The sequence below is a fragment of the Phalaenopsis equestris genome, unplaced genomic scaffold (assembly GCF_001263595.1).
Source record: "Phalaenopsis equestris unplaced genomic scaffold, ASM126359v1 Scaffold000761, whole genome shotgun sequence".
In the NCBI taxonomy this organism is placed as follows: domain Eukaryota; kingdom Viridiplantae; phylum Streptophyta; class Magnoliopsida; order Asparagales; family Orchidaceae; genus Phalaenopsis; species Phalaenopsis equestris.
Window position 1 is genome coordinate 4,067,958 of NW_018165201.1, and position 25,175 is coordinate 4,093,132.

Below are 25,175 nucleotides of genomic sequence, written 5' to 3' on the forward strand. Positions count from 1 at the left end.
AAAATTTTTATTTTTTTGTCATAACAAACATATTTTTATGAGAATATATATTAAGGTTTGATAAAGATATAAAATATAAATAAAGTTATAGTATTGATAATCATTTTAGAAATAAGCGTCTCTAAAAATATTTGCAGGTAAAAAATAATTTCTTAGTTGACCTACGCTTTGATGATGTTGCAAACTATATTAGTTGACATAGCATAAGCCTCGTGTACTTGCAAAAGTGAAAGATCATATAAGAATTACCATCCTTTTGAGCCTGATCCACCCTTGAACGAACATGTGAGGGCCGAATGTCACGACCTAGTCCACAATTTAGAATTAACCAATACGAGAATACAGTTGGGCAGTTACAATACTCATATTCTTAAACCACAATAACACGATGAAAATAAATATATAGATGCCACTTACACTTTTAAAAAATCAACAAATTAAAATAGTATTTGTCCATTTATATTTATGAATATGATTTATCAATATATTTCTAAAACGGTAATATATCATACTATATCATTTCCATATCTGCATCATTTTATACATATTTGTCACACGAACATCTTTTATAATTGTATCATTTAAGATAATTCAATAGAAATAACTTTTTATGTTTACATGCATGAGTAACTTAGTATCATGCGATCAGTACCATAAGGGGGTAAATGTCATTATAGCTAATCGTTCACATACAAGTATACTATATATTATATTTCATTCATATGCTCTTTTCATTCAATTTCAATATAATCATTCATAAGGGGGTAAATATCATTATATTAAATATTATTGTGTTATGTAGTCCAACAACATATGTTTATATAGTTTCTCCCCTAAGTAATATATTTAAAATTTCAAATATTTGTATTTATATACTTTTGATATGTAATAAATAAAATTTATTCGATAAAATGTGAATTTTCGAGAATCCTTGTTAGGGATCAAGAATTAATAATAAATTAGAGTCTCAAAGTCATCACACAGGTTCTCCTTGTTAAGAAATGAGTTATTTATTTAATTCGCCCTCGGGTCACATTCCGTCAACATGAGCTCTTCATCTGGAGTCGAGGTCTGACAACCAAACTAGATCAACCGATCAACAATGCTCAGTTGGTTAAATTTAATTATGCCGACCCGAAGCCAAGTGAGATAAGCCGACTAACAACATCAACTCATCCTAGCTAACCAAATTTGCCTTACCGAGTCTAGGTCAAATAGTTGGCCTAGTCTAAGAACAGTCAAACAATATGCTCATGTATGTAAAATATGTCGAATTTTTTTGCAGAGCTTCAATTAAAATAGAAATAAACATGTAATATCACTATATCGTGGCCTCCTATTTATAAATAGAGAGATTATTATAAGAAATAGAAAAGTTAAATTATTATTCATTACTATTCGCTCTACTTTTGATCTCTCAATTTCTCTTTTCACTCTATTTGTTACTACTACTTCAAAGTGATTCAAGGATAAATTAGAATTCAATATAATTTTATATTATATTTAAATACCACACAAATAAATCCTTAAATTTTCTTAGTATTTGTCCACGGTAACATTTTCTTTTACGTGACCTTTAACCGCTTTTTCCGGTCAGATATAAAGGGGACAGGACTGCGTGCACGACTGCACTAACCCCGGTCTTTCCTTTCACCTCTTCCCTTTTCCCCGCTCCCCGCTCCGCGCTCACCCATTCTCTCTCCCCCTCTTCCATCTCAGCAGCGAAGCTTTCCCACTGGATTCAAAAGAGCTTAACTCGATTCGAACGTGGAAGCTCCATTAGAAGATCCACTGGCAGAGCTCTCGATTTGAGTGGGAATGGCGAAGCGGGGCTACAAATTTCGTATCCTTTTGTAGATTGCCTTAGATTGGGCTTTCATACCGGTTTATCTCTTCCGTTGCAATTTCATAGCTGTTCTTGTGATGATTATTTGATTCTTGGATGGCGTTGAGATGTTGAGTAGCTCTTCCCGGTTGTTTACGCTTCGCTGATGGTGTGGTTTGGTTTTCATTCGGCATTTGTTGGTTGAGTTTTGTACGTCACCGGTGTTTTTAAAGTTTGTTTAATCAGGTTTAGGTTGATGAATTTTGTTAGGGTTTACTATTGTAGTTATTTACTGGGAGGAGATATTTTGGTTGCTGCGGTTTTATTTTCTTGATTAGAACGATCTGTTTAACTTATGCTGAATTCATGGTGTAAAATCTTCTCACAGTGCTATTCTATGTTGAGGCTTTTGTATGGAATCTGGAAATACATGAGTAATCTCGTAGGAATCTCTGTCCCAATCATGGAAATGTGAGATAGTTTGCTTTGCCATGATTAAAGAATGAGTTTCTAGTGCTTAGGGCAAGTTCCAAAGGTTAGAACCTCTACTATATGCACAAAAAATCATGCGAGTAGGAATGCCTTGGAATCTGAAGCACTGAACTAGTAGCGGAGCTTGTATCAACTTTAGTATATTGATGTAGTCTGTTGACGGTGAATTAGATAATTCTGTGGAGTAAGGCAACTGAGAACTTGTAGTTTCACCAGTTATTCTGTTCGAAATTCCATCGCATTGCATGTCCTAGGTTTTTTTTTATCATGCTTATTCATTAAAGTGCAAAATGAATGTATCCGTGATGTGGTTGGTGTAGCTCGAGTGGCGAACAAGATTAGAGAGTCATCTTAGATGGTATGGTGACATCAAACTTTGACATCTAATGATCTAGTCAGGACAGTAGATGTTTTAGATTGGACTTATGTGAAGAAAGGCAGAGGTAGGCCTAAAAAGACTTGGGCATATTGTATAAAAAATGATCTTAATCTATTAAAATTAAATGAAAATATGTCACTCAATAGGGCACAATGGAGAAAAAGGATTCATATAGCCGACCCCATTTAGTTGGATAAAGGCATGTTGTTGTTGTTGTTGTTGCTTTAGTTTTGGAGCAATCTTTGTTTCACTACATGTTAGTCTGTTAAAAGGGTCAGGTGAGAATTTGTAATTTTACTACCATTCTGTTTGACATTTTTGTGAATTGCTTGTCCCGCAGTCTTTGTCATAGTCTTAATGAACAATCTGAGTTCAGGCCACTTTTATGATGTTATTGAGAAGCTTTACTGCCCCCCTTTTGGGAACCAAGCTAAGATTACCCAGCTCATCTCATGTTTTCTATTGCACAATGCATGAAATCACATCATTAAGGTTAACAATTGAAATATTCTGAATAAGGATTTCCTTATCTTAGTTTTAGGGTAACTAATTGATTCGGATTCAGGCAATACTGCTTGCATGCTATATGCATTTTTTCATTGGCGGTGAAAGATTTCTTTCATTTTTAAACTGCACTTCTGCATGCAAAATGCTGTCATTTATGAAATGATTTTTCCAATATAGCTATCAAGGTATTTGACACCTTAGTTAAAATGAAAATGCAAAAGAATAATGTTGCAGAATTTAATTAAGACTTCACTTTTATCCATACATTAAATAATTAAAATGGTGGCCTTTGAAATAGATTGCAATCTTCTTTATATAGTTCTTTTACTTGACTTTGAATACAGAAGAATTTGTCGCACATGCAAGTGATGTAAACTGTTTAAATATTGGAAAGAAATCATGTAGAGTTTTTGTCACTGGTGGTAGTGACCGTGCGGTCAATTTGTGGGGCTTTGATTCATCAAAATCTTTGCTGGTTAGTTCAAACTTCAATGAATTTTTTACGATCCTTTTTGCTTTTTTTTTGTCCACATTTCTATCTTTTGTGAACTATGCCACTAACCTTAGATGAATTGCTATTTTGATCATTGATATCATACCATCCCATCTAGGATTCTATGACCTTTGTATGAATGCATAATTTGATACATGCATACAAGTTTACAACTGTGATAATTTAAAATACAAACCTGCTACAATATAAATGGTTTTCAAGCTTTTTATTTTGTTTTTTATCTTTGTATTGAAATAAGGCTAACAGATCTATGATATAACCAACAAATCTTTTTAGCTTTTTATGTGTTATGAAAATATTTTGAGATTTTGAAATATTTCTTCATCTTTTAAATTGTTTGATTCAAGCCAATTCATAATCAAATTTAAGGAAAAAAATAAGGAAGATAGTCTACTCCAAAATCAGGAAAATAAAGGAAGCAGTTGCAGGTTACGAAAACAATCCTAATATTATGAACCTCAATAGGACCACAATCATGGCATTGAGAATTGCAGGAGGTTAAAGAACATAGATGAGGATTTGTTTCATGTAGAGAAAATGAAGATGTTCTCAACACTTTGTCACTATCCATCCAATCAGTTCCAAAAGTTATAGTAGCATGATTTATTAGATGTTGTGACTTTTTCTGATTTTTATGTATATAATATGTCAATAACATAACTCATTGTAAGTATAAATCTTGAAACTCACATTATTATCCATGAACACAAAATCTATTGCAATCATTCATCTCGAAAGAGTTTTGTTTTTTCTCTTTTCCATTATTTGGTGTTCTATTTTTCTCTAAGTTTCTATATATCTTAATGAATTTTTTTTTTTATAGGGAATCTGTCTTTCAGAGAAGTTAATTTTAATAATTTTGTCTTTGCTCTTAGAGAAACCATACACTTATTCTTCACAAAATCAATATTCTGTGTTAGTGTCTCTGATGGAATCTCTAACTAAAGGAACCAAGGGACCAATTAGATTAGCAGGAAATGATAGAATCATTGGGTCGGATTGGTTCAAACTCTAATTTTTGTTGGCTTGATTGCCTTCCACTAAGTATAAGCACAACTCCTCGTAAAACTAATATTCATTGGAGATTGAACTTAAACTTCCAAACTTCTTTGTTTGAGGAGGAGATTATTTTTATTTTAATTGTAGATGAAAAAGAAGCCAAGGAGGAATCAAAGCTAAGATAACAAACAACTGATGTGACTTGTGAGTTTGATTTTACTCAACAAATTAGTTTAAGAAAGAGAAGGAGGCCATCAAGCTATTTTTGCTACCAATATGATTAATCCATTTTAGCTTTGATATCATAATGATAAGGAATGCAAAATGGTGGTGGCAGTGTGAGAGGTCGAGGATTAAAGCCTCTTCTAACATTGCTAGCAAGGATCATGAAACACTGAAAAATTTCATGAGAGACTTCAATTAACAATGTAGACAAAGGGATCATCAACTAAAATGTTGGAGTCATGCTAAGGATGGTGGAAAATATTATGGTGGCTAAGCCTAAGAATGGGGTATGTAGTAGTGGGCAAGGTAGATAACATAACACAGACTATTAAAAAAGAAATGCAAAACATATAAGGGAAATGCATACTTCATTCGTGACTAAAAGATAAGACAAAATATTATTTATGGTTAACTCACTTGTTGACTGTAAAATAAAAAATTTAAAAAAAGGTGGATAAAAGAAAATTAAAATTAATTAATTAATTTTTTAACTCTTCCCGCTTGTTGGAGCCCACTCGATGGTATAATTGTTCCCGCTTTCCCTTCAATTACAAGCAGACGAAAGAAACCCCTCGCTCATTCATTCGCACATTGTCTTCTTGTCAGTTCCTTTTGTTCCTACACCTTGTTCGTTTTTCCTCTTTTGTGACCCTCCCTGCTTAGTTCTTCTTCTCTGATTCGAAGGTCGTGCAATGCAAGTCACCATCCCTTTACTTCATTCACATTATTTTATCTTCTTCACCATACACATGATTGCCTTGGCCTTCCAAACCCTCCCATTCTTTTTCCCTATTCAAAATTTACACATGACAGAAGCCTTATTGCCTTTATTGCGATCCGATCTCCCAGCGCCCGACTCCTCCCTGCCGTAAAAGATTGCTTGCCGCTGACTCTGCCCCTGCCCTATCCTGATGCGCCTATGGTTCTTCTTCCTTGTGTCACAATATACTTTTCACTAATGTCTTCGCATGACTCTCATTCCTTGTGCGATCCTCTGCTCTAGCCTTCGCACCAAACTGCACTCCCCGTCGCACCTCCTAAGTCGCGATCATCTTTGTATGGTCTGTCTTGTGCGTGAGTTTGAAGAGCTCCTCCCTGTCGCACAACCTTCTATCACTGTGCCCTAGCTTGAAATCCGAAGCCTTCGTTCAAGCTCTTCTTTATCTTATTCTCACGCAATCCCAAGCCCAGCCTCTGCCCTAATCTGCTTTACTTCTCATGTTAATCAAATGAAGGAAAGCTTTTTTATGCAAACCCAAAGAATTCCCATTTGAGTCATATGCCTGAATTAAATTTTCTGCATCTTTGCGATACCCAAATGCACTGACCCAAGCGCAATAATAGTGGTTTATTTCCTTTGTTTATTTACTTATAAGTTTAGTGTTTGTGTTTTATTTCATGTTGTATGTTGTATAAAAAAAGAAAGAAAATCTGAGATGAAATGTTGCACTGTTAATTTTATTTTTATATTTGTCGTCATCGTCGCCATCAATGCTGTTGGGCTTGAAATCTATATTTCTTGTGGCAATGTAGGAAAATTTTTTAAAATATCCACTCGAGGAAATGCGAGTGCCTGTTCATGGGGAAATTAAGTATCACTTGAGGAAAAACGCGAACTCGTTTTTAAAATCTTTTTTAAAAAAATGAATATTTTAAAGTACCCACTCGTGGGAAAGTGAATATCTGTTCATGGGAAATTGAGCACCGTTCAGAGAAAACAAAGTACTACTCGGGAAATATTGGTTGTGAGCTAACCCTTTTGTACAGGCACATTGAAGGCTCGTTGTGTATTCTAAGATTGCAGATTAAGTTTATACTTTTTGCTCAATGGCCGCAGTGTTTCACTTCATCGATTAACTCGTCTTTTAAGATAGCTGGGAAGGTTGGCATCCTCCGGTGCCCCCAAACGGGTGTTGACGCTAGGGGACTGCCATATTTTTGGGTGAATTTTGGACTTATAAATAAAGATTTTTTGGTTTTATAAAATAAAAATAAAATATGAATCAAGTGGAATTTCAAAATAATTTGAAATTTCAAGCTTTTAAAATCTAGGCTATTAGGATTTTAAAAGTATTAAAGTCTCAGACGATTGAAATTTAGGCTCTTTAGGTTCTAAAATATTTTAAAGTTCGGGCTTTAAAATATTTAGGCTCCTAGAGTTTTAAAACTTTATAGTTCTTGGAATATTAAAAAATAAGTTTTCAAAGTTTAAAATATTAATATTTGGATCTTTTTAAAACTTGAGCTCATAAATTTGAAAATATTTTAAATGATTAAGCTTTTCAGACTGGAGCTCCTACAGCTTGGAAACCAATTCAAAATTGAATTATTCAGACTTAGGCTCTTAAGGGGAGAGCGAAACATAATTCAAATATGGATCTTTATTAAAACTTTGAAATTAATCGCTTCGCCACCGTATTCGTTATACTCCTGCTAGCAAACAAAATTCGGTCTCTTTTAAAATTTAACATCATAATTCTTTACAAATACTTTAAGCTTCAAACGATTTAAAAAAAAAAAAGAATTGTTGTTATTCCTAAATCCAATGAGAAATCTTGAAATGTTAGCCTTCTCTTAAGACTTAAATGAGCACCACTTGAGCTATCCTTGAGTTATGCAGGCTTTAGGGTGTTTATATAAGCAAATCAATTGCAGATTTTCAAAATCTTGCATATGCTTCTTAACATAAATTCCATATTAAATTTATGGCTTAAAGTTTATGCAAGTCTTTAAAGTTTATTAAACTCTTTAAGCTATTCAAATATATGAAATAAATGTCTGCATGTGCTCCAACCAACGTATAGAATGCTGAAATATGAGGATCGAGAATGTTGCGCGGGCTAATTGGGTCGCATTTTCAATAAATTTGAGTTGTAAGTCCCACCCCACTATTCCAATTCTTCTCCTAATAAGGACTGGAGTTGAGGATTCTAATAGTTTTAAAATAAATGTTTAAATCTTGAAATAAGAGTTTACAAGCTCAAATCACCAAACTAGTCCGATCATTCTCATAAAAAACAGGAGACGGCAGAACTTATATCCTAAAAGTCTAAATTTGATAAAATTAGACGCTCTCACTCCAAATATATAAGTTTTAAAAGCTTAAATACCCTTATGATGATCGTGTTGATTAAAAAAACTTCAATCGGAGGGGTCTATTTTCAAAATTAAGTTTCAAAATCTATTTGAATAAATTTAGAAGATATATCACAGAACATGATCCATTGTAAGCGGGACACAGTTGACAATGTTCAAAAATAAATTTATCTAATGGTCGTGTTGATTGAATATTTCACCAGGAGGGATCAATATTCTAAATTAAAATTTGTTAAATTAACCAACCAAATATTCAAGTAAAATTTAATCACTAAAAACTTAAAAGAAAATCTCATCCACCCTCTGCAACTGTTTGTCGAGTGTGACAAAATTTTTTACCTTCAGCTCACAGTAAGATAATGTCATAATAAATGTATCTCTATATTTACCATCAAAGTAATTGTTTGTCAATAAGTACGTGACCCAAGTTCTCTGTCTGCGTGGTTCAGCCGTCAAATGACACCCCAAAATAGCGGTTATGACCGGTGCTCTCTGACCGGATGGCTGCTGCCAAATGACATCATTATATTACGCCATGGTCGCAGTTCGTATGTTCTCCAATGATTTTCTACCTTTTGAGTTGTGAACCATAAGGGTACAATTGATTGACATAAAATCTTCTTTTAGCTAAAATCGACTTAAATTTGTCTCCTTAGACAAGCATCCACCTCAGATTTACAACGCAACCCATGACTACTGACAAGAATCTATCAAGTTGGGTCGACTACCTCCAACTAAGTGGATCAGGGACCACGACGGCCCGGGATGACGAAATCATGGGATCTTGATCTGGTTTCGTCTTCATTCCCCTACCATCCGCTTTAATCTTCAAGTGTTGAATTTTACAATTTAAAGTCTTAAATCTTCTTCTATTATATGTTGAATAGTCAATTCTTAATAACTAGCCTTAATCGAAAGTGATCTCCCGTTATCGGGAGAGGTAGTTAACCATAGGAGCTTGTGCCTAAGAGAAACCCCATAACAAAAAAGTACTTCCTAAATGAGAATGAAATCTCTGGGTAGCGTCTTATCTAGAATCCAATGCGTCCTATACACCTTAAAAACAAGGCATGGTTTGTTATTTAGTGATGATTAATATATTACATACAACTCTAAAACTAATCACAAGAATTAAGGTATCATATCAGTAGTTCTCTCTCAATCCTAAAAATCAGCTGTTTGATTGTGCAGTATTTTCTATAACGATCTGAATAATCCTAATAAGCTTGTTGTGTCGTTGAACAATTTTTTTCTATTTGCCTTTTAAGTTGGCTCCATGGTTGAGAAACTTTTTTATTAAATTTTTTGCTTTTCTGTTGTTTTGTTGTAATTGTACGCTTTAAGCCTTGTTGCGTTTCTTGGACACATAATGCCGTCCTTTATATGAATAAATTTGTTTTTACATAAATCTGCAGAGTCTATCTGGTCATACGACTTCAGTCCAATCTGTAACTTTTGATTCAGCTGAAGTATTGGTTCTTGCGGGAGCTTCTAATGGCACGATGAAGCTTTGGGACTTAGAGGAAGGCAAGAGTGAGTGCCGTGCAATTGATTTATGCAAATTACTACTACTAGCTGCAATTTGTTTAATTGTTTCATCAGCCTATCAATTAATAGCAGATTGAAACATATTTTGGATCACTACATAATTCTAGAATCCACACGTTAAATACAAGATCAACATCTCTATTTTCCTACTGCTAGTCAATTTTTTTATATTGATACTTTGTAAGTATCATTGTTGATGACATTACCTTTTTTTTCTTTAATTGAGTTTATATTTTTAAGTGTAGATGTTAGATCTGTAACTGGGCACAGATCCAGCTGCACCTCTGTTGAATTTCATCCATTTGGTGAGTTCTTTGCATCTGGTTCTATGGATACTGATCTCAAGATATGGGATATTAGAAAGAAGGGTTCCATTCATACTTACAAGGGTCATACACGAGGAATTAAAACAATCAAATTCACTCCTGATGGTCGATGGGTTGTCACTGGAGGAGAGGACAACATTGTGAAGGTAGTTTACCGCATTTATTGATTCAAATCTTAAACTTATAATTCTATCTAAGGGTCTTCTTATATATGTGATCAGTTATGGGATTTGACAGCAGGGAAGCTTCTGCATGATTTCAAGTTCCATAAAGGAATGATAAGCTGCATAGATTTTCACCCACATGAGTTTCTTCTTGCTACAGGTGTGCTTCCTCTGGAATGTTCTGTAATACATTGATTATTTGGTGTGTGATCGGTGCTCATTCATGTTTGTTTGCCTTTTTCTTACATTCTTTTATCATTTTATTTTTTGTACGTCAATGATTACATCAGCATTTGTGTTTTTCTTATTTCACAAGTAGACCTTTTCAAAATTGTGCATGAATGGAGCAATTTTTTGTTGCATCTAAAGGGCACGTAAATGGTTGCACGCACATGAGTTGAATTTTCCGTATAATACATATTGTTTCTTTTGCATCGATCTTTTTTCTTTCTTGTGACCAATTGATTCGCGGATGAGGAGTGTTTTTTATGCTCAATGGGTCATTATATAGGGTTAATTAGAATATTTCACCGAACAAACCACCTTTGCCTTTGGAAGCATATGGGACCATGTTTGACATCCTGCTAATGTTCAAATGATTTTCAGGATCTGCAGATCGAACTGTGAAATTTTGGGACTTGGAAACATTTGAGCTGATTGGTTCTTCAGGTCCCGAGGTATGCATTGTATATATTTATTGGTTTCGCTGGTGAGAAGTGGTGAAGACGGGCTTCTTCATAATTTGAATATAATAAAACTAACTATCTTATCAAGTCAAGAAAGACGAGAATGATTGATGAAGTTAAGAGAGTTATATTATTTGCGCCATGCTTACCCCTTGAATTGTGGGAGCCTCGAACTTTTCATACATTTTTTGTCACATCCATCTGGCTGAAACCTGTTCATTCCTTACCAATTTTCACAATTTAAAATCATGGTATGGGCTGGAACCTAAGTAGAATGAGAAAATTTGATATGCAGCATTCAACAAGATCTGAGGATTCATAAAGCTAACCACAAATTATTGAGATAAGGTTGATGATATTATTAGGAATAAATCAAAAGAGAAATCAACAAAATATTATGAAAGGAATTAAGATTTTATGTGGCTTGGTTATAAAACCTACTGCTCTATGTTTACAAGGATCTTATCTTATAGCTTTTGATAGAATCATGGGGGTGACACCTTTTTAATATTAGAACATTAGGGAACCATATGGAACAATGATGTTGCATATACATAGTCTTAAAAAGTTAATTTCAAGGGCCCTGCCGTTGATTAAATTCTTAGGCGTGAGCCTGCTGCCATGTGGAAACTCCCATCATCTCATTGCAGAGTTGGATCTGCAATGACATTGAAATAGTCTTCAACATGAACCAAACTTTACACAATCTTAATAATCTCTCATTCATGCAATTAGTTACATTATATAACCCTGAAATTCAGTGCAACGCCTTAATAATTAACCATGGAGGCCAACTTGGTTACAGAAGTTTGATTTGTTTACAAGTATTGAACTGGCCGACGTGTATGCTGGATTGCCCGTACTATTAATTTCTCCCTGGATCATGGATAGGTCATGGAAGTATCCACAAAGGCATGCTACTTTAAACTGATTGTATTTTTATCCTTTTATGGGAGAGGGAATTCTGTGGAAAATGAAATGCACTACCATCATAGAGGAGAATACTGCTTCCTTGTCAATACAAAATTTTTTTTATAATATCATTTTTTGTTGCTTCATTAACATAAATATATTCAATTAATGATTGAATGTGCAAAAATATTTTGTATTTTAAACACCAACTCACAAATGTTTTGCCCATATTATAAATATTCTGTGGCATTCCTATTATTAACATCACCTAAGTTAACGTCTACAAAACCTTTAGTGTTATCTATGCTAAAAAAATTCATATATCTTTGTGCGACTCTGAGTTTGAAAGATATATTTGTCACGCTCCCTGTATCTTTGCTACCACAACATGTGTTATATCAGGTTTGCCTAAGGAGTGATAGCAAGTTTTACGTCTAATCATAAAAAATACTGTTTGTATTTTAGTAATATTATCTATCAAATCAGAAGCTATCCTTATCCGAAGGATTTATTTTGCAGCTCATAGATCTTTCACTGCAAAATGCTCTAAAATAAGACTTATTTTAATTTATTTATGCTTGCTAGCTTTTAGAACAAGCATGCTAGACAACCATGTCTGTAAATAGCTGATGAATTGATGTGCACTGTTCACAATTTTACCCTCCTTTTGGAGCACATTTGGTGATTTCTTAACCCTCATAATTAATTCTTTCAATCACCACTTTCCTTTCTTATTTCTATCATGCATGCACTATATTTTTCTTTTTCTTTTTTTGGCTTGATATTTGGCACTATTTCAAATTATTTTGTTTTTCTTGGTTATACTCATCGACAAGTTTAAATTTGTAATTTTAAGAATTTAAAAATACAATTTTATTGATATGCTATACCTGTTTTCATGACCATTGTTTTTTCAGGCCACAGGCATACGATCTATCATTTTTCACCCGGATGGAAAAACTCTTTTCTGTGCATTGGATGAAGTTTTGAAGGTTCAATTTTATCTTTTGTTTATAAGAGCCGCTATGTAGTCTATAAATGTCCTCATTTTGCATGCGCTGATGAAAGGTTTTATCTTGGGAGCCTATAATATGCCATGATGCTGTTGAAATGGGCTGGTCTTCCTTGGCTGACCTAATTATTTATGAAGGAAAGCTTTTGGGATGCTCTCATCATCAAAGTCGTGTTGTAGTTTGGATTGCAGATATATCGGTAACTATCCTCATTTTAAAATTCACGTTAATTTTTCGGGGCATTTACGTACAGATGACATAATTCTTACGTATACATCTAAACTATAATATTTACATTCATAACACTCAAATCTTAGCATCACATCAGAATACCACTTTACTAACTTTTTAAAAGTCAAATGCACCTTATGATCCTTAGCTTTGTAGCACAAGTAGTTATAAATGTAAATATCAAACTTTAGCAGTTAGATATGTAAATCCTTAAGAATTGTGTGGTACGTATGTAAATTTCCCTAATTTCTTCTCTGAATTATGTGTGAGAGTAATTAACTTTTGCATCACAGCTTATTGGATCTTACGCCATCGGGCCTGGGCTCAATAAAAATAGCCTAATGGAACCTATTTCAAGTCAAATAGAAAACTCATCTAATAGTCCTGTAGGAGGCGGCACAAAAGGCAATTCACCGCTGGTTACAGGAGCTGTAGGTTATGCAGTTAAAACAAAAGGGGAACCTGAAAACCTGTCAATAAGTTGTAAGTACCTTTAGTTTTAAGTAACCTACATCATTATGTGTTGAAATAATTCGATCCTTGAGTGTTGATTCCTCTATGTTTTCCTTTCTATGCATGCGGGAGAAAGCTAATGAATGTAATCAAAGTCCATTACAAGAAACTGATTCCATCTACTCAGCAACTGTTTCGTTGACTTCAAATGGTCCGAAGTCAAGACTCTCTGCGGGCAATCATATTGCTAAAAAAAAACTCGATTCTCCCTTTTCATCCACATTGAATTCTACCGCATCCAGGGTTGCTAAGTTCACTGAAACTTCATCAAACTGTTCTTCTAGGGATATATCCCCAAGCACAAATTCTTCATTATTACCAAATGGTCATGTTATGGAGGTGCATGCTGCACGGAAAAAACAAGAGCTTTCCATGCCTGTCATTGTTCCTAGGAGTGTTGTAAACTGCGAAAAAACAGCTGGTTCTAGAGCTGTTAACTCGAATGCCGATTCCTCGGCTTGTGATGTAATATCTGGCGATCAATTTCATGTAAGTCAATCGACATTTCATGATAGTGGCAGTCAATCTCAATCGGGTGGGACAGCATTTCGTTCTTCAAGTTCAAAATCCAAGCAACTGGGAACAGTTGAAACAACAGCAGCCGGTGGTGGTCATTGTTTGGATACCGGATATGTTGCAGAGAAATTTGAGGGAATCATGTCCCTTCGGCAGCCTGCCACAGTACAAACTGACCGAAGTATTATTTCTATGCCAACACCTTATCACATAAAAGTTCCTTTGTGCCCCTCCCAACTTATTTCTTGCTTGGCTTCAAATAAGATTTACTTTTTTAGGATAGTCTTCTAATCTTTCAATCATCACCATGTTTTTTTGGGGCATTTACGTACCTACCGTCCAATTCCTATGTATTTACATGTCTAATACAAACAGTTACGTTTTACATTTATGCCACCCGAATTTTTCATATTAAATTAAAAAATACCACAATTTTAACTTTTAAAATGCCAGATTTATCTTTTCATGCATGGGTAAGGTGGCACGTATGCGAAAATTGAAATTTAGGTGTCACATATGTAAATTTATAGGAATTGAGTGGTATGTATGCAAATTTCCCTATTATATTTCATCTCCTTACACCATATTGACTGTTACGTCCTGCTTGAAATGTGGAGAAAAATTATTATTATTATTATTTTTTTCTGTTTCAGGTGAGGAGTTGGCAAGCTCTAGCAAAGAAAACTGCTCGGTTAAATATGTTAGGGGAGGTTAGTTGACCAGTTGTAAGGGTTTGATGGATGCAAGGGTGTTTACATGTTGGTTTCTTATATAAATTTAACAATTTTTAATTTCTTTTGTAGTTGCTGTCCAACTTGGGAAGACACGGTCTCTTGTTGAAAGATTTGAGAGGAGAGAAAGTTTTGGTCCTTCAGCTACCGTTAGTTCTTCGTTTGAAACCTTTAGTTATGATAAATTGTTATCCTTCTTTCCTTTTTTTGAATAAAAAAACTGTCTTTCAGCTTTTATCCCATTGAACATATTTCTGTCCTGTCTTGTTCGAGTTAATATGATTTTTTTTTTTATCTATCAGAAAGGATCAGTTCTAGCGTCAGTAAGGGACATGAAGTTAGAAGATGATTTGATTTGTGATCAACTGTCACAAAACCATGATGTGTTTGTAAATTCTCTGAAGTCTCGCCTAACAAAGCTCCAGGTAAAGTATTCACGCCCCAAAAAAGACCTGAAAAAAAAAAAAAAAAAAAAAAAAAAAAAACTAATTGTAGTTTGATTAAGTGAAATTGATGGTGCTTAAATGTCATGCAATGGGCGTGTTAATAAATGAACGGTTTACTGAGCTTTGATCTATTACTACGGTTCTTTATGTACCATTTTATAATTCAACCCCTGTTCTTTGATTTATTCGTTATTCATACCCTACCTTTGATTGGCTATACTATATACACCATTGAAAATGCTTATCTGTCAAATCATATTGGAAAATGCAAGTTTTGTTCTCTTCTCATTACAGAAGATTCAAAAATAAACGAATAGAAAGAGGAAATTTATTTATAGAAGAAAATATTGTTAATTTATTATGGTTGTGAGTGCTCAAAGAATTTAACTTAATTTTCACTTTTAGTTTACTGTCCTTGGGCCTAATGCTTGTTCTCTTAGGAGGCTTTTATAATGTAAGTTTCTTATAAGCTTTCTATAATTTTTAAATTACTAAATTCAAATTTTAGGTTGTGCGGCATTTTTGGGAATACAGTGGTATTAAAGCAGCAGTGGATGCAGTGGTGAAATTACCTGACCATTCGGTAAGTTAGTAATTATATTTTTTACTTTATAAATTTCTATTTCTTCTTGTTATAACTTCAACTTAGTTTTAAGATGGAAGGCTCCTTAAATAGCTTAAAGATTGCTGCCCTTTATTAGTAGAAAAAAAAGGAATGAGGTAAAAGCATAAATCCTGATAGTTTTTCATCCTTTTTAACATATTTATGGTACATCATAATTCTAACATTATACAAATAAAAATTTTACGCAATTTTCTCAAGCTGTTTGAAATATAAGAGGTCTTCGGTAGGGCCTAACACATAACAAAGCGCATTACTTGTCAATATAAATCTCCTTTTTCGATGCACAAGGTCTCACTCCTAAAGTGCTCAGGACACCAAGGCACTAGCACCTTAATAACTATGCCTAAATAATAGGGGTCACTCACACAATTCCCCTATGTTTTTACATATATAACACCTAGATTTTATTTTTTATTATTTTTACAATCCAAATTTTTCATATCACATAAATGATCGCACTATTTTAACTTTTAAAAAGTGAAATACACCTTTTCATACATAGGTAAGGTGGTAGATATGTGGATATCTAGATTCATAGGAATTGAATGGTATGTATATAAATCTTCCAAATAATTACTATTAGTTTCCTCAGCGTAACAATTCACCTGCTATTGATGACCTTTTCAATATGATTCACAGGTTCAAGTTGATTTGGTCAGTGTCCTCAGGGGCAAAATTGACCTCTTCACTCTAGATCTTTTTTCCTGCTTGCTTCCTTTGCTTCATGGATTGGTAAACAGCAAGACTGAAAGGTATCTCTGGAATAAATTTCTAACCTTTTTTGTATTTGGTAGCAGTAAATCATGAATAGTACAGTTATGTAGTAGAATAAGAGAAATGCCAAAATAGTCTTCTAGGTTGGCCCCATTTAGTCCCCAAAATTTTACTGTGGGCTGAAACAGTCCCCATAGACGACTAAAATGGGGACGAATTTGACATCTTTAAAAAGTCTAGGAACTAATTCGACATTTTTAAAGACTTTGAGACTAAAATGACCACCCCATATAAACAGTTAGGGTGTTATTTCGACACTTTATAGGAAAAAAAAAGGTGTATTTAATTAGTATTTATTGTCTTATCAGGCTTCTTAGGCTTTTAATGTAACAGGCATATCATTGTGTCCCTCGAAATGCTCTTTGATCTTGTTAAAATCTTCGGTCAGTTAGTCTCGTCGACCATATCAGCTTCCTCGTTTGTTGGAGTTGATCTTCATGCTGAAGAAAGGTATCTTGTTCAACCTCATTCCTCTCTTTGGGGATTATACCATTAACTCTCTGCATGTTGAACAACAGGTTTCAGCGATGCAAACAATGCCATAACCATTTGGAGAGAATAAAGCAAATTCTTCCATCAGTAATCGGGTAAACAAATTTCTCATGATTTCTTTATTCATGTCAGGCTATAATTTCATCAAATTTGATTTTTTTTCTCTCAATCTTGCTAGTTATTATTATTCGTCTGAGTGGTATCTATGGTGCATTTTTCTCATTGATGCCAAATGTTTAGGCGCTGTTGGGTATCATTTTTGTTTTGAAGCACTTGCATACATACCACATACTACTTATGTATTTACATTTCTAACTACTTTCAGATTTACATGCATAACCCTCAATACTCTCAACAACTAACTATTTATAAGGGAAATATACATTTTAATACATAGGTTTGTGGCACCAAAGTAGTATAAATATAAATATCAAACTTTAGGTTTTAAATAAGTAAATACCAAAAAAAAAGTTTAATATGTAATTAATTTATCTTGTTTTTTTTTTTCCATTTTTTTTATTTTATTTATGATTTGATTTAGAATAAAATATATTTGGTCGTGATAATTATTTTTAAAAAATATTTTGAGTTGTTTTGAGTATTTTTAATAATAAGTTGATTCATTATTAAAAGAAAAAAATAATAATAAAGAAATCACTAAAAAATTTTATTTTTAAAATAAAATTAATCTCAAGCAAGCCCTTCATTAATATGCCTTCTCTATATCTGAAAACAAATTTAATGTAGCTATATATTATATGAAAATTTTGAAGTTCTACTATGACTTTTTGCAGTATAAAAATTTCTTAGATTTACATGCTATCTAATTCCTATGTATTTACTTATGTAAAACATTGACTTTAATATGTATATATATAGAGAGAGTGTGTGTGTGCGTGCGCGCGCTTGTGTGGTGACATTTTTTTAGGTGATATGAAAGATTAGATTTTGGTGGGTGGCATAAATATAAAAAAAAAAAGTTGTGTTTAAGTGTTAAATATGTTAATGGATGGGAATTGGTTATGCATGTAAATTCCCCATAAAGTTTTCTCTGATTTACTGCTACTGATAATTGATTTTGATTTGATATTTTCTCCAAAGGAGAGGAGGCATAGTTGCGAAGCATGCGGAGGAATTGAATATGCTATTCCTGACTCTATTATGAAAGCCCTAGATAAGTAACTTCTGAAACCTTTCACATTATTATGATGATTCCAAATGAAAAATTCCTAATTCTCATATTTTCATGACTAGTAAATCCAGTCTATATATATATTTGTACCATATTAATGAAACTCAGGTGCTGATACACTATAAATTTTGATAAGTTCGGTCTATGGTTTTGTATAATATGTAAAATGCTCAAATTCATATAAATGCTCAATCGGCGTAGTTTTGGTCTGTATGTAATGATCTTTGTATCATTCTCTTGAGTTCTGATTATGAACTTTGGAGATGATCATTATTTGTTGCTAAGAAAATTTCTGTAGTTTTATATAGTTTTTAATTGGATATTAATAATAATCATTTGTAGTTTCGCATGCAAAATTCCATAAGGAGTGTAGGATATTTACTGAAAATGGGTATTTACACACCTAACTCCCAGTTCTCATTTATTTACATTTTTAGAACTTTTAACTTTCATTTCTATATTCATACCGTTCAAATTTTTCATGTTGTATAAAAAAGTATTATTATTTTAACTTCTTAGAAGTGAAATACTTTCATGCATAAGGTAAGGTGGCATTTATGTAAAAATTAAAGTGTAGCAGTTAGATGTGTAAACACATAAAGAATTAAATGTTATTAAGTAAATCTTTTTTAATAAAAGCAGGACGGCAGTGTGGAAACTATAAGATAGTCCTTGCTTGTCTTAAATGATCACTAAAATTGGTGAATTAAGTCAATATTTGAGTGTACTGAACAGCTATAAGATGCATTTTAATTTATATATATTAATAATCCAAGTATAAAATTAAATTTCTCTACATGTTTGATTTTCAATTTATTTCTAACTATTTTACTGTTTCCTCAACAAGCTGAATCTGTTTTTTTAAATACAGTAAAATCTTCTAAACAATTCTTATACTCACTATTTAGCATCTATTTTACTTAAAATCGTAGCACAAAAAGAATAAATATATATAATAAAGTTAACATATTCTTTTATAATCTCAAACTTAAGTAAGAGGTGATTACTCAACACTAACTAAAACCATCCACACCACTCCAAAACGAAGCCCGTAACACAAATTAAAGATTGACCGATCACATTAAGGTCTTCTTAAAGCAGCTATAAGAAACTGTTTTCAATGGTTATTATAAATTTATTTTATTTAAAAAAAAAATTTAGATCACAATTTTCTAACCGCAATAACACTTTTCATAACTCAGGTCGAAAAAAACAAATTTTCACTACAATAATTTTCAAAAAATAGCAATAAAATAATTCCTTTAAACAGAGTTATAGGGGTGTTTTAAAAAAAAGCAAAACCGTCTCAAACAGATGCTCATTTAACTCTAATAAAATTTCTTCAACAAAGCTCATATCACACAACTTGAAATCAAATACAAATAGCAAAAGTAGTAAATAACTTTCCAAAATAGAGATGAGAGAGAGAGAGTTCGGTGCAAACAATGCTTTCTGCTCATGGCTTTTATTTCCGGCCGGGGCATATTTCCAAACGGGGAATATTTTAACCAGCTTCAGAGAGTTACTGTGACGATGGTGCAGCAACCTTCACCTATTCAAATAAAGGATATAAGTATATTATTTCTTCACATTTTTAAAAATATAAAATACGAAGAGAAAAAAAAAATTATGGGCATCTATTTACATGCATACTTTGGTTAATTCTTATGTATTTACGCAACCAACAGCTCAATTTAAGGCGCACAAAATTTCAATAGAGTGAAATTTACATGCAATCATCCAATTATGGATTTACACGGTTGACACCTAAAATTTGATATTTATATTCAGGGGCACTTACATGCATACCACCCAAATCTCATCTTATGTGTTTACATATCTAACACTTGAACATTCATATTTACATAAACAATATAATCTCTAGCAGTGGCGGAGCCAAGAATTGAAGAGAGGTGTGAGATTAAAAACCAACAAAAATAAATTAAATTAAGATTTATTTTAAAAAAAATAAAATATATATTTTTAACATTAATACAATTAATTGATTTAGAATTAGTATTATGTAACATTTATTTAAATATATTCTCTTCACATTTTTATTACAATGACAACAAGCCTTTATCCCACTAAATTGGATCGGGTATATGAATCCTTTTTTTTTTTTCAAATGTGTCCTATTGAGTGTCATATTTTCATTTAATTCTAATTGATTAAGATTATTTTTTTATACAATGTGTTTTAAGTCTTTTTAGGTCTGTCTCTGTCTTTCTTAACAAAAGTTGAATCTAAAATACTACTCTTCTAACCGGATCATCATATGGTCAACGTTTAATGTGATCAAAACATCTATAAAAACTCATTTACGGATAGATTCATATCGCATTTTGTCTCTAAGTGTCAAGTCACTCATCCACCCAAGCATTCTCATCTCAGCAACACTTAAACTTTGTTTTATGCTTCTCTTTAAAGGCCGACATTCTATACCATAAAGCATTACAGGTTTCATCACAATCTTATAAAATTTTCCTTTAAGTCTAAGATGTACTTTTCTATCACACAATAGGCCCAATGCACTCCTCCACAGCAACCAACCAACTTGAATTCTACCAATAACAACTCATCTATATCACTATCACTTTGAACAATAGACCCGAAATATCTAAAACGCTCACCTATTAATGATTTGATCACCGACAGTTACAACTTTGCTACTACTAAAATTACATTCCATGTATTCAATTTTAGATTTACTCAAATAAAAGCCTTTAGACTCCAATGTAAAGCTCCATAATTTAAGTATTTCCTAAACTCCTTCTCTAGTCTTATCCACACAATGAATATCATCAATGAAAAGCATACACCGAGAAACATCCTCATGTATATGTCAAATAAAAGCATCCATAACTAAAACAAAAAAAAAAGAGCTTAAAGTTGATTCCTAATGTAATCAAACTAAAATAGAAAAATACTAGGTAAATCCTTCTTCCGTTTGAGCACAAGTAATAGCTCTAATATACATATGATTAATGACTTGAATGTAAGTCATATCAACACCTTTCTTTTTTAGAACTCTCAAAAAATACTTCTCTTAGAATCTTATCGGAAGTTTTACCTAAATCACTAAAAATAATAAGTAGATCTTTGTTACTCTCTCTGTACTTCTTCATCAAACCTCTTAATAAATGTATAACTTCCATGATAGACTTGCCTGGCATAAATCCAAACTGATTATGATAAATCTTTGTATCATGTCTTAAACTATATTCAATTATCCTCTCAATAATTTTAATGTATGACACATTAACTTAATTCCTCAATAATTTACAGACTCTTGTGCATCCCCTTTATCCTTAAAAATAGGGACTAAAATATTGTTCCTCCACTCTTCAGGCATCTTTTTAATTTTTAAAATAATATTAAAGAGTTTAGTAAGCTAATAAACTCTTAAATCCCATAGATATTTCCAAACTTTAATAAGGATATCAGGTTTTATTGATTTTTTACACTTGGTTTTCTTTAAAGTCTCCTCAACCTTCTTTTTACTAATATAATGATAAAAAATAAAAAAGTTTTATAACTATTAACACTATTAAGGTCACTAAGTTTGATTGTATTTTCAAAAAATTCATTGAAAAGTTTAGGAGATTTAAACTAATGCAACATGATATACTTGTCCGACTAAGCAAATGCAACATAGTTGCATAATGGGAGCGTTACGCCGGTGTCTAATGGTAATTTTATCTTTTATGCACCAAAGGGAGATTTAAACTTCTCTTTATTATTATTGTTTAGTATAAATAAGACTAATTTGTTTATGGTAAACGTTAGGCATAAGATTGTGGTCCTGAGTCATAGAGTTAAGATTTGAGAGAGATTTCCTACCACTCGAATAGTAGGATTTGGGATAGATTGTCTATCTTCGAACTGTAGTTGCTTATCTTTTACGTATTCGTGTGAGTTGAATGGTGTTGAAATTGCTTTGATTTGAGATTGATGAAATAAAATATTTATTTGCCATTAATTTATGTGAAAAAAATTTCTCGCATCATATCAAAGAGATGAGACCAAAATACCTCTTCTTTCTTGCCGCCGGAGAAAAACTTGTACCCTCCATAGAATAGTAAACCCCAACCACTTAAGCTGGCAAGCACAAACTGCAGGAAAATTTATAGGCAAACGAATATAATCAGTTAATAATGATTAATTAAAAAAACATTTTTAGTGATGGACAAGCAAGTCTTAAAATCTAAAAAGCATACAAAGGAATAAGAAAGCAAAATCTAAATCTAGAAATATAATTAAAACTTTTTCAGGTGATGTACTTGAAAACTTTCAAGAACAGACCTGCTTGCTGACGGCAATAAAACGAATACAGAATGGATTATCAGACCACAAATTAAATTGATAGCTTAGAGGTTAGTTAGTAGGGCTGAAGTTAATATTTTCACCAATAGCCAGGATGTCTATGGCATTTACATACATACCTAACACCAAAACTTCCATTTTTACATAATCGCCACCTTAAATACGCTTGAAAATGTGTATTTCACTTTTTTAAAGTTAAAATAGTGATAATTTTGATATGATAAGAAAGATTTGGGTGATATAAATGTAAAAAGTAAGGATTGGATGTTAGATATGTAAATACATAGAAATTGGTGGGTATGTATGTAAGTGCCCCTACTCTAATAAAACTTAAAATAAGCATTTAAGAAGCTGTGCCATAAAATTTAGGGAATAAGATCAAGTTGGGTATATTAAAAATAAAACTAATAAAATCATAGCAAACATCAGAAGCAATTGAATGATCAAAATAGTCATTAATCACGATAAAGATGCATTAAGGAACAACATTCTGTATATATTTATATTGTTAATGATGCTGTTTAATAAATGATGTAGGTAACTTGATTTATGTTATTTACAAATGCATAATTTTGATACAAGACTCTTCCAAAAGTGAAATGCTAAAACAATAAAAAAAAAATCAAATAAAGAGGACTGGGATTAACAGAACAAAGATGAACACCAAATTTCTTTGAATCGTGATCCTTTGAAGTCACTTAAGTTTTCTCTGAAAACAACGATTTGTCATCATCGATGGGGATAAATATGCTACTTTCGAAATGATTTACCTTCATTTTCATTTTAAAAATTTAAGATTGACATTCTAGCTAAGCATTTAGATCTTATGTTGGTGGAGGGGCTCACTTTAGGCCTTCCTAACATGGAGGGTGCCCAGAAGTATCTTCAAAGTTTAAGACTTAAAGGTTTTGTTGTTGTTGGGTTTTTTATTCTAAAAATGTCTTGATAAAGGCTTTAGAAAGAATATTCTCTGTTCAACATTTTACTTTGTTTTCAGTCGTAGGATCCCTCATTATCTCAACTGGATTTCATCTCCCAATTTACCAATTCACTTTTTTGATCATATGGCTTTATTCTTCTACTTCATTCTTGGAAGAACTTTACTAGCACATGCAGCTAGACTAAAATCTCAAAGCCAGTTATTTTTACAATGTTGGTTGATATAGACATTAATGATATCTAGTAAGAAAAATTTAAATTTTTTATTCGTTGAAAGTTTTAAGCGGAGGATAATATTTGAGGATGTAAATGAATATTGTCCAAGATGCTCACTTTATAGTCATAAAATTGAGAAATAGTTTAATTTCATTATGAAGTTTAAATCCCACTAAAAAACTTAAGTGTTGCTATTGGATTTATGCAAAGAAATTAATTATTCTTCGTTCAAGCCTGGTATTAGATGCTTCTGATACACCTACTATTTCTCCCTACAAAAGAGTCAACTCCAAGCTAACCCTTTCAATAGCCCAATTATTGTTTTATCATTATCTTGCTTACTAAAAATCTCACTTATAATTTGATCAAAATGATTCGACAAATACTAGTAAATCCCCATACTTGGATAGGGTTTAAAAAATGATTAAGAAAATTCTTATGTCCAATCATATTACATCTAGTTCACTAACTGAAATCCATTTAGTTGATTTGGTTGGAAGAAGATTTGTTAGGTATAACCCCTACATTTTGCGTAGTCATCTCTTTCTTGGTGTTGTTAAATCATCTTTCTTGTATGAGCTTTTAATATAACAAATGAAATGGACAATCAGTCAAATGCTATTATTAATGATTCATTTCGTAAAAACCATCCTGATGACATAGATTACATCGGGGTAATATTTTCCTTAATCTAATCACTCCTCTTAAGCACACATTCTCTGAAGCATTTAACTGGAGTGAATCCTATTGTTTCAATCGATGTTGATTTTTTAGCTTGATTGAGTACCTTGTGTTAGATTGATTCTTGAATTAGTTATGATCTCGATGATGAAGACTTTGCCTACTATTTGGGGTGCATAGATAAAAATAAACATCTTAAGTTGCTCAAAATAAGTTTTACTCTAAAATTCATAGATGGATATTTCATTTGGTTTGGCTTTTTGATAGCTAAAATGAAAATATGTCAATTTCGTATCTCTCTATATTTCCATTAACAATCTAATTCTATTGGAGTTAATCTCAGCATAGCTGCATAGCTATTATTGGGCTTTTCTGAGCGTGGTGTTTTATATCTAGATTAAATGTTCGAGTAGCAGTTAATGGTCCCCTCCTTCAACCATTTGTATGTGTTGTGGAATGCTTATTACATCTACTGATCATGAATATGATCCTCAAGTTGTATTTTTCTTTCCTGCAATTCAATGCAGAGTATTTATTTGGCTCAACATTGCTATAAAATAGTCTTGTTGATGGCTCAGATTTTCACTTATAGCAAGGTGGTTGTCGGTCAACTTTTTCTTTTCGATTGATTAGATTTATTTGAAAAACATGATATATGAAAATAATTTTTGAGATTTAATTTAAATATAAAAGATATATAGTTTGAGTTTTAAAAGTAGTATGTTTTAATTTTTGAAAAATGAGACCAAATAGATCTCATTAGTCTGACAGTTTACATAATCGTGTCTGATACCGCGAATACTACAC

General features: G+C 32.4%; 2 protein-coding genes across 3 annotated transcripts in view; one reads left to right on the plus strand and one right to left on the minus strand.

The window, feature by feature from the left end:
* Window positions 1-1,650: 1,650 nt before the first annotated feature.
* On the plus strand, window positions 1,651-18,419 carry LOC110030843 (katanin p80 WD40 repeat-containing subunit B1 homolog). Its single transcript, XM_020733777.1, has 18 exons — window positions 1,651-1,843; window positions 3,548-3,678; window positions 9,453-9,570; window positions 9,831-10,057; window positions 10,133-10,235; window positions 10,682-10,752; window positions 12,591-12,665; window positions 12,742-12,885; window positions 13,211-13,400; window positions 13,507-14,127; window positions 14,600-14,656; window positions 14,750-14,826; window positions 14,980-15,102; window positions 15,632-15,706; window positions 16,388-16,500; window positions 16,856-16,972; window positions 17,041-17,109; window positions 18,116-18,419. Exons 1-18 carry the CDS (start codon window positions 1,819-1,821, stop codon window positions 18,177-18,179), a joined length of 2,400 nt encoding a protein of 799 aa, XP_020589436.1. The 5' UTR covers window positions 1,651-1,818; the 3' UTR covers window positions 18,180-18,419.
* Window positions 18,420-19,498: 1,079 nt separating this feature from the next.
* LOC110030942 overlaps window positions 19,499-25,175 on the minus strand; it is a 25,588-nt gene continuing 19,911 nt past the window's right edge. The window contains exons 3-4 of one of the 2 annotated variants that reach the window (XM_020733944.1): window positions 22,241-22,321; window positions 19,499-19,752 (exon numbers count right to left, since the gene is read on the minus strand). In XM_020733944.1, coding sequence (XP_020589603.1) covers window positions 19,729-19,752; window positions 22,241-22,321 — 105 coding nt within the window. In that variant the 3' untranslated portion in view covers window positions 19,499-19,728. Of the gene's footprint in view, window positions 19,759-22,240; window positions 22,322-25,175 lie in introns of both variants that reach the window. The other variant, XM_020733943.1, reaches the window with a different exon arrangement.

Bases quoted from the DNA above. Each gene is read 5' to 3' on its own strand.
- LOC110030843 (XM_020733777.1), top strand. From the start codon at position 1,819: ATGGCGAAGCGGGGCTACAAATTTC. The intron at 13,401-13,506 runs GTAAGTACCTTT...TGCGGGAGAAAG, and splicing joins TGAAAACCTGTCAATAAGTT to CTAATGAATGTAATCAAAGT. The intron at 15,707-16,387 runs GTAAGTTAGTAA...TATGATTCACAG, and splicing joins TGAAATTACCTGACCATTCG to GTTCAAGTTGATTTGGTCAG.